Here is a 9,702-nt window from a genome sequence, read left to right as displayed (position 1 = left end):
GAATAAAAGATGTCCGCTTCCGTTCCTTGAAGCCCTGTTTGTTGACGCTGAAGAAATAACAACATTAGGATATTTTCAATTTTGGAAATGTTTGTGACAGCTGATCCGAGTTGGATCAATTGAGCTAACTAGCGTTAGCATTAGCGCTAACGGCGTTAACGTTAGCTTAGCTGACAACTAGCGTTAGCTACTCACTAGCAACTCCAAACGCAGGGCTGACATGGATGTTTACCTGCTCAGTAACTGGATGTGTTGTGGAGGCCGGTTAACGTGACAATCCAGCGTTTTATGATATCAAACGGCTTCACTCCCGGTGTCCTCGCTGTCGGTGAGAGTAAACCGGTCTGAAATCTCCACTTACGCCGCCCTCTGTCATTGTGTCAAGTCAGCCAGAATAAAAAAAAGACAACGTCCGGTAACGAGATTCAAAATAAAAGCATGTTGCAGGTTCATCATCAGAAAATAGGCCATGCACCATACAGTATAATTATTTCATTTCAGTGTCTATTTTTACAGCTACAGTTTCACTCCATTTACACTGTTGATTCCAATACAATTTATATCCCAACAAACCAGAATTAACTATGGGCACCAACTCCTTGAGGACGACATTACTGATTTTCAGAGGCTGTAGCAGGCTCATTTTTAAAACGAGAGTGAAGATCCTGGTATCACATGAAACTAGAAGACCTAAGGCATCCATTGCTACCAAGCAAGGGATGCTAAGAGGACAAAATAACACTCCACACAATTGGGCACAATTTTGGCGAGGGGAAAAACTGGCATGGTCATTTTCAAAGGGGACCCTTGACTTCTCACCAATCACCACTAAGTTAAGTTAAGTAATCCTTTATTTATCCCAATGGGGAAACTCATCCTCTGCATTTGACCCATCCTCTACTAGGAACCTTCCTAGAGCTAGGAGCAGTGGGCAGCCGCAGTGCAGCACACAGGGACTAACTCCAGTTATTTTACCATTGCCTTGGTCAGGAGCACTGACAGGAGTATTAACCTTAACTTACATCTCTTTTGGTGGTGGGAGGAAACTGGAGCCCACAGAGGAAACCCACACAAACACGTGGAGAACATGCAAACTCCACACAGAAAGGACCTGGGATGGACCGGGGTTCGAACCCGGAACCTTCTTCGCTGTGAGGCAACAGTGCTAACCACTGAGCCACCGTGCCATCCCACACACGTTGCAGCCTTAACATTTATAGCAAATTAAACTGAACTGTTGATTATACAATAATGTTTTATTACTGACATCACATCATGGTAAACTGAAGAGAAGAGATCTGTATAATTCATGCTAAGCAGATGTCCCCCTTCTATTTAAGATAAGCCTTGTACGTCTTCTTCACTTTGGCCACTTCTTTCTCGTCCAGCGCGATGTGGCCGGACCACTTATACCAGGGGTCACCGGAGGTCAGGAACGAGACTGACGGGGTGGACCCCACTGCATCATGGGAATTGGAGTAGTCTTCTCCTGAGAATTCCACATGGGGAATCTGGAAGGGTAGCAAGCCTGAAAATGAAGAACAACGTTTTGGGTATTTGGGGGGGAAATATACTGAATAACGGCACCTTCAATCCAAACATGAAACCATGCATTATACAGTGATGAAATAGAACTAAAGATGTTGCTTTAGAATCTATTCAGTCAGCAAGTATAATCATATAGGACAGTGGTTCTCAAACTTTTTCATCTCAAGGACCCCTAAACTGACACAAAGTAGACCACAGACCCCTATTTGATAAGATTTTGTCCCGGTGTCTCCCATCTGATAAGATTTTAGCTTTTGTGATGACCCTCCCACTCTCCTGGCCCTGTCTTGCAGGAGCCTGGTGTTGGGGGCTGATTGGGTGCGCCTGGGCCCGGTGCACTCACTGGCCTAACAAGGGCTTCAAACATTCAGTCTCTCTCCCTCCTTGCTGATGCACCTTTTGTTCTGTTAGTTTGTTTGCACTTTTCATACTCTTTTTTTAAGGTTTTGTTGTGATGCTTTTAAATGTCCATTTTATTCTCTTCTTTTCTTTTCTTTTCCTGTCAACCATTTTATGTGAAGCACTTTGAATTGCCTCTGTGTATGAAATGTGCTATACAAATAAACTTGACTTGACTTGACTTGTTTAAAGGATGGCTTTACCGATTATCAACCCACTTTGTATCATTATAATCTTGGTAATATAAGCACATGTCATACACCAAAGGAAAATTGTTAAAACAATAATTGATTAACTAAAACTAAGAGCAAATAACTAGACAACCCAAAGTAGATTAAACAAACAAACAGAACAAAAGTTGTACCGGTGGGAGGTCTGAAGCAGAGGTGCCCAAATTATTTTGTTTGAAGGGCCAAAATTAATCTGGATGGATGGCCATGGGCCAAAAATAAATGTTGATGTTATGTGAAATTACATTAAATTATCTAAAATAGGTCTTCTAGTTTCATATGGTAAAAGTACACCGCCACAGCCTCTGAAAGAAGACGTAATATTGGCCGTGATCCCCCCCCCCCCCCCCCTCCGAAAAAACCATGGAGGGCCAAAACAAACAGAGTGAGGCCCACGGGCCCCAAATTGGTCAGCCATGATGAAGGCTTGTTAAGCCCAATGAGTGCATCGGGCCCAGGTATACCCAATCAGCCTAACAACCCCAACACCATGCTCCTGCAAGACAAGGCCAGGAGAGTGGGAAGGTTGTCACAATTTTAGATGTTTTATTACAGAAAGTGTATGAAACCAATGACCAAAATAGTCATACATTCTGTCATTGTGTTACTTAGGATGGGAATTCTAGTGAATATAAAATTGACCCTTTTTGCTGGGGACCCCTTGAACCCCCTCAAGGACCCCTGGGGGTCCCCGGACCCCACTTTGAGAACCACCGGATAGGAATTTGATTTGGTGACGTCGGGTCGGTCTGTGTGCGTTTAATGATGTGTTATTATGGAACATACCATGGTCTTGCGCTGTGTCGATGGCTGCATTTAGCTGCTTCTGCTGTTTCATACACACACCTGAAGAGAGAAAAGGTACGACTGTCAGGAAACGTGTTGCCTGGTAAATAACTGGGGAGATGCTTCTGCATCCAGCTCCATAGTGCTAATATGTAAAGTGATACAATAGCCGTCTGGGAATCAATATGTATAACAAAGGTGGCTTACCTGTTCGAGTGGGATCGTACACAGCCCCAGTGTAGGGATTTATGAACTGCTGCAACAATTTCACATTCTGCAAGAGAATTAAGATTAGAGTTTAGAGTCCTGTCATTATGACCATGATATATTAAACTGATGGAAAATTATTGAAAACCACTGTACCATATGTAATATACTAACTATACCCAACCCAACCATTCAGTAACACTAAGGGTAAGGCTATGAAAGTGATGATGGTAACCGACCTGATAATGGATGATGACATTTGGATCCCGACAAATCGGACAAGGGTTTCCACAGATCTAGTCTCCTCTCTATAATAATAACAAGAGTCACAGTGTTCTCAATACGAGGGATCAGCCGAGCAGCATTTTGGTAAACAAACCGCGTCACTGGGTGGCAACGGCAATGGAAACCTATGGAACGTGAGCTTTGGGAGGCTTGAGTGTCTGACTCTAGCCGGCTGACTCCGTTTACATATTAAAAACTGCGACAGTTCACACAACTTTAACATGACATGCATATAGTATACATCACACTCTTGAGCTACTTCTGCTCTCACACAGAATGTCAAAATATAAGCGATGTGATGTATAGTTTTTGAGATATTAATGTTTGTTTGGCACAACTCATACTAATAACTGCCGCGGGGGTTCCACATTTCTGGGTGGCAAATGACGTCATGCTGATTCGTCCTATAATAATAACAGAGTCAGTAGCGGAGCGTACACCGGGGCAGAGGGTGCCCCCCTCCGGGCCCACTCCCATCAAAAAAAAATAAAAAAAATGCATGCCAGGCCTGAGTGTGAGAGCAATTAAATTAATAGACAATAACATTGGTGTGTTTAAAATGAGATATTCCACTAAATATGGCTAAAACAGATTCAAACATGTAAAAAAGGCAATTTTTTCTTCGCCACCGGCCTTAATTAGAAAAAGAAAAAAAAAATGGGGGGGGGGGGGGGGGCTGATAGGGTCGCTCCGCCCCTGAACAGAGTCACAATGTTTGCTATAACAACAGAGTCACAGTGTTGGGTTGAGTTTAGATGACATGTGTAGGCTATGCATGGATGCATGTTTAGGATGAATCAACCATAGATATATCTTACAATGCAAGTCCTGCGTGTCTTCTGTGGGGGTATGCCTCCTTTGTGGTTCCTCCTGTAACCTGTCCACACTGCATCGGTTCCATAGCGCTCAATGTACTCTGTGGAGAGAGGGAGAGAGAGAGAGAGAGCGAGGTTGCAAAAGCCATAGAGGTAAAACAAAGTCCAACTAAAACCTATGGATCTGATTCTTCTTGTGTCTACCGTCACTCTCCAAGTAATCCCAGGGCCTGTCCTTGTAGCGGGAAGCAGCCTCCCCATCCTCAAGTGATGCTGCTGTGCAGAAGGAGTGACTTGGCAGCACACTGAGCCAGGCTTACTCTCACAGGGAGCTTCTGTAGACATGACTGACTCTCTCGTAACGGACAAGCCCGTCTTTTACTGTCACACGAACACACCCAATACTACATGCATGCGGCCACAACACACTCATGCGTGACGGTGGCCGGTGAAAAGTGTCCTCTGCATATAACCCATCCAGGCATGTCCTTTCCTCCGGGAGGCAGGCCAGGAGCAGTGGTCGCTTTCTCGTACAGCGCCCGGGGACCAACTTCGGATGTTGTCGTCACTGGTCGGATGACGATGACGATCTGATCTTCTGCATGTTTTTAGTGGGGGGGTTATATACGGAGGAACCCCCTGACAATACAGGTGTGACGATCAACCAACAGTTCATTCATCTTCTGTGTGTGAGCAGAATTTTTCCAACCACAGCTATTACCATTTTACGTGCGATCGGGCTGCAACTTTCAGGGAGTGTAAAGAGCATCTGTGTGGGTGACATGACGCAGCCATGATATCATCAGTGATGATGTCATCAGTGATGTCATCCTTCCTGGCTGAGCAGACTGGGTGGATAGACTCGGGGGGGGAGGGGGGCCGTCCAACTCCCACGGGTCAACTTACACTAGTGTCTGACTAGTGTATTGAATTACTCTCGTCAATAGAGTGTAAATAAAGCATAATATAAGGTAACGTTATCACTCCACATACCCCTGACGCGTTATTATGGATCCCACTGCGTTTCTTGTTAAAGGAACACTCCGCCCATTTTCAACCAGCTTTGTATCATTAGAACATCAGTAGTATATCAGAAAACTGTAAACGGTTTTGAAGTCTGTCATTTAATTTGACAGTTATTGAGTGTTAAAGTGTGGACCAGTGACATCACTGGTCCACACTAACTCAAATGAATAACTCATTAACTCAAATCAACTCTCAATAACTGTCAAACTAGATGAATGACTTCAAAACCGTTTACAGTTTGAGAGTTGATTTGAGTTAATGAGTTATTAATTTGAGTTAGTGTGGACCAGTGATGTCACTGGTCCACACTTTAACACTCAATAACTGTCAAATTAAATGACAGACTTCAAAACCGTTTACAGTTTTCTGATATACTACTGATGTTCTAATGATACAAAGCTGGTTGAAAATGGGCGGAGTGTTCCTTTAAGACAATAATGTTATTGGATTTAACTAACTGCAGTTAAAAGGTTATGAACATGTTTGGTATGATAAACCTATGCCGAATTCAATGGCACACCCTACTAATCCATACATGATTTTAACGCATGTTCTACCGGGTGTTTCCGATTGACGACAGCCAAGAAAACAGTTTGAATACTCAGACTTTTGAATGGAGTCTGGGCTGATAACGTCACTGTCTCATGTCTGGTCAAGCTTCTTGGCTACACTGCGGTTTCTCGTAGCGTACAGTTTCAACACATACTTGTATTCATACAAAATGCAGACAGATAAGCAGAGACTGTGTGCATTTAACTGCGTATATAAGTACAATACCTTATAATGCCAAGGTGACTGTAAAATTGAAGGCGATAGGCGACTCAAAACCTTCCCGATGCCTTGCATGGATGTCGCCATATTTGTTATGATGGGGGTTGAAGGTGAAAGGTTGAAGTGAATTTGAAATACTAGCAAATTAAGTGTACAATTTCTAATTAACATTTACGAATAGAAACATGCTTGATTATCGACGGAACCACATATTTTGCGTTTTCATGTTCATATTTTGGATGCAGTTTTAGTTTATTTTTTTAAAGTCTCTCATGTAGTTCCTAGGGCGCCCACTAGAAAATGCCCTGTGCCCTAATGCTGCATTCAGGTATTCCTCGGATGGTCCTCTTTACCGAGCGGGCAAGTCAAGTAATTCTTCCAGTCTGTATCTGCTACAACACTCCCTGTACTGTACTGTTATGTATTGTATGGTCCTGTATGTGAACAAATGACAATAAAGTTATAAAAAAAAGGGTATAAATTCTTCTGATCTTTGTGTGTTCTCGGCCGAATTTTCACTGTCGGAATTTCGTTTTTCCGATTACTCCGACAGCACATGAACGCAGCCTGACATCGCCCAGTCGCGCACCTCGGCCACCGCCCCCGCCCCGCGGGGGGCGGCACACCGGAGGGCACAAGAGCCAGGGAAATTCAACAACAAAAGGCAGGAAGCAACTAACCTGACGTAACGTTGATTTTTGCTACCTGCTACTTTGTGATTCTGCGCGTGCGCAAAGCCGATTTTCCAAGTTTCATCGCCACGCCCATAATTTTAGGGTTAGGGTTAGGGTTAAGGTTAGGGTTAGGCTTCGTTAGCCCTAATCGATAGACAGACCCTATCGGTTTATGCGGCGGTAGCATTTTTCGACAAAGCAGCAAAAATCGACGTTACACCGGCACTGGAACACCAAAAGCCAGGGATTGGAAGTTGGAAACCCTCATTAGTGTTCTGCTTGCACATGTGTTACTTCCTGCCTTTTAGACACAAAATGGGTGAATTGGGTAGGAAGTGAAATAGGCTAATTCGGGCAGGTGGCTTTGTTCGATGGCCTCAAGATGTCACTGCAATTAATTTGCAGTTGCTTCTGGAGGTCAAACATAACCCTGATGGATGACCAGGTTCCTGGATGACCAGGTTCCTGTTGCTTCGCTCGGTCCAGAAGGGCTCTTCTCTTTCACCGGCCCTCTTCGCCGTTGCACTCGAACCCCTCGCCTTGAAAATATACGTGCTGACCCAGGTATTGCAGGCCTGAAGGTCGCAGGTCGATTGGGTGGGGCTGCTTGGCACAGCTCCTTGCGCCCATGATGTTTGACATAACCTGTCTCACTCTTAAAGTTATTGACAGCCTGTCGAAGTGCATTGTTGGTTATCTGGTGAAACATCACACTGTTTGCAGCTGAAGCAGGTGTGCTCCTCTGAGTTCAGCAAGGTGATCCTCCTGATACAGTCATCACAGTAACTGGTCCCACACAGCAGGCTATGATCACAGCATCAGTCATCAGGTGGTTGCAGATTGGGCAGAGCAGCAGTTGGTAATGCTTTAGAATACAGCCCGCAAATAAGCATGTGTAGTTATAGTATAACTACGGGGTACAAGGAGTGTAGTTATAGTATAACTACGGGGTACAAGGAGTGTAGTTATAGTATAACTACGGGGTACAAGGAGTGAATTTAAACTTTAGAGGGTAACAAGATCTGTAATTTATAGTATAACTACGGGGTACAAGGAGTGTAGTTATAGTATAACTACGGGGTACAAGGAGTGTAGTTATAGTATAACTACGGGGTACAAGGAGTGTAGTTATAGTATAACTACGGGGTACAAGGAGTGAATTTAAACTTTAGAGGGTAACAAGATCTGTAGTTATAGTATAACTACGGGGTACAAGGAGTGTAGTTATAGTATAACTACGGGGTACAAGGAGTAAATTTAGACTTTAACTAGAGGGCAACAAGATCTGTACTTATAGTATAACTACGGGGTACCACACTGTAGTTAGTATAACTACGGGGTACAAGGAGTGTAGTTATAGTATAACTACGGGGTACAAGGAGTGTAGTTATAGTATAACTACGGGGTACAAGGAGTGAATTTAGACTGTAACTAGAGGGTAACAAGATCTGTACTGTATAACTACGGGATACCACACTGTACTTACAGGGTAACTACGGGGTCGCGGGCTGTATTTTGAAGCAGGGGACCAATTCTGTACTTATAGGCTAATTACGGGGTACCACACTGTACTTACAGGGTAACTACGGGGTCGCGGGCTGTATTCTAAAGCAGGGGACCAATTCTGTACTTATAGGCTAATTAAGGGGTACCACACTGTACTTATAGTGTAACTGATGGATTGTGTATTTTTATTGTGATAATTTTTAACATTTTATATGTCACACTTGACCACTACGTCTTTGTTACTGCAGCTGGCTACTTCTTTGCCCTGTGTTGTACATTTTTGGGCCCATCACTCCTCACACCACGACGAGGTACATAGACTGCCATAGGCCAGGATGAAGAGCCAACACTGAAATAGGCCAGTGTTCCATGTCTCCTACTCAAGCAGAAAGCTAACCAAATGACTCTTAATTTCCTTTTTAGAGACAGTGATTTTCTTAGCCCACTAGATGTCGCACTAGACTAGACCAACATCCTCAGACATAAACAAATACAGTCTATGAAACACATTGGGCTCATAGTCAGTGTGAAATGTTTAATTATGTATTTTGTACAGTGTATTATTGAATAAATGTCAGGAGTTGCTGTTGAGTGTTAATAGCTTTTTGATGGATGGATAGAAATATAAGTCCAATTTACATTTATTATAGCAATGAAGTAGAAACGGTTACATTTTCAGAAGAAAATTTGTTGTGCTTTGACAAAAGAAGGCTGAAGACAGTTGAATTTCATGACAGAGTTTAAATGTCTGAATGGTTTGAGTATTTTTGAATTGTTTCAAGCAGCTGCAGTTATAGTAGTAGCTATCAGTAGAAAGTGTAAGAGAGCAAAAGAGCACAAGTGTATAAAACTGCTAGAGTGGAGTGGAGACTGCTGGCACGTAGCTGCAGTAGTACTATAGTACTAGTAATAGTAAATTACTATATTAGCAGTAACTTCTAATACTGATAATACTGCTGCTGCTAGCCTACTTGAAGTTAGGCCTATACAATCTCTTTAAATTAATTTGGTTCTTTAATATCATTGGGAATCAAGCATAACCGTATACAAACCCAATACTGTACTCTAGGCTATATTAAAAAAAAAAATGCAAACTTGTAGGAAATGGTGTATTAATAAAACAATGTTTCTGGGAGATGTCCCCCAGATCTACCCCAATAATTATCCCCTGAAATTTAGCTACCCTTTAATTTTGAAGGTAAAATCGCCCAATTTCCGGTATTGTTCTTGCTACCTCTGGCTACCTTGACAGAATTTGACAGCGCTCTCCTCCTCCGCCGAGGGAAATCCGTCAGGAAATACCAATTGTAGAAAACAACGTCACTTCCTATGAAGTTTTTTTTCTCAAGTAGGCTACGTATGCACGTCATTTTTAAGATAAAATGTATATCGCATCTTTATGATGTAGCTCTTGTAATTTTTATGCCATAATAGCACAAAACTGTCCCTGAATTA

At 42.9% G+C, this 9,702-nt stretch overlaps 1 protein-coding gene across 1 annotated transcript; it reads right to left on the bottom strand.

Moving 5' to 3' along the window:
* Positions 1 to 1,331: 1,331 nt before the first annotated feature.
* On the bottom strand, positions 1,332 to 6,154 carry LOC310785061 (small ribosomal subunit protein mS40-like; the record flags this gene model as incomplete). Its single annotated transcript, XM_083646054.1, is given in 8 exon segments — positions 1,332 to 1,528; positions 2,964 to 3,023; positions 3,171 to 3,237; positions 3,410 to 3,466; positions 3,470 to 3,478; positions 4,274 to 4,371; positions 4,475 to 4,563; positions 6,093 to 6,154. Coding segments are annotated over 8 exon segments (639 nt in total).
* Between the last annotated feature and the right edge of the window lie 3,548 nt (positions 6,155 to 9,702).

Source organism: Poromitra crassiceps (assembly GCF_964638095.1).
Source record: "Poromitra crassiceps genome assembly, chromosome: 11".
Lineage (NCBI taxonomy): Eukaryota > Metazoa > Chordata > Actinopteri > Beryciformes > Melamphaidae > Poromitra > Poromitra crassiceps.
Note: the sequence above shows the minus strand (reverse complement) of the source record. Positions and strands in the feature narration are given on the sequence as shown.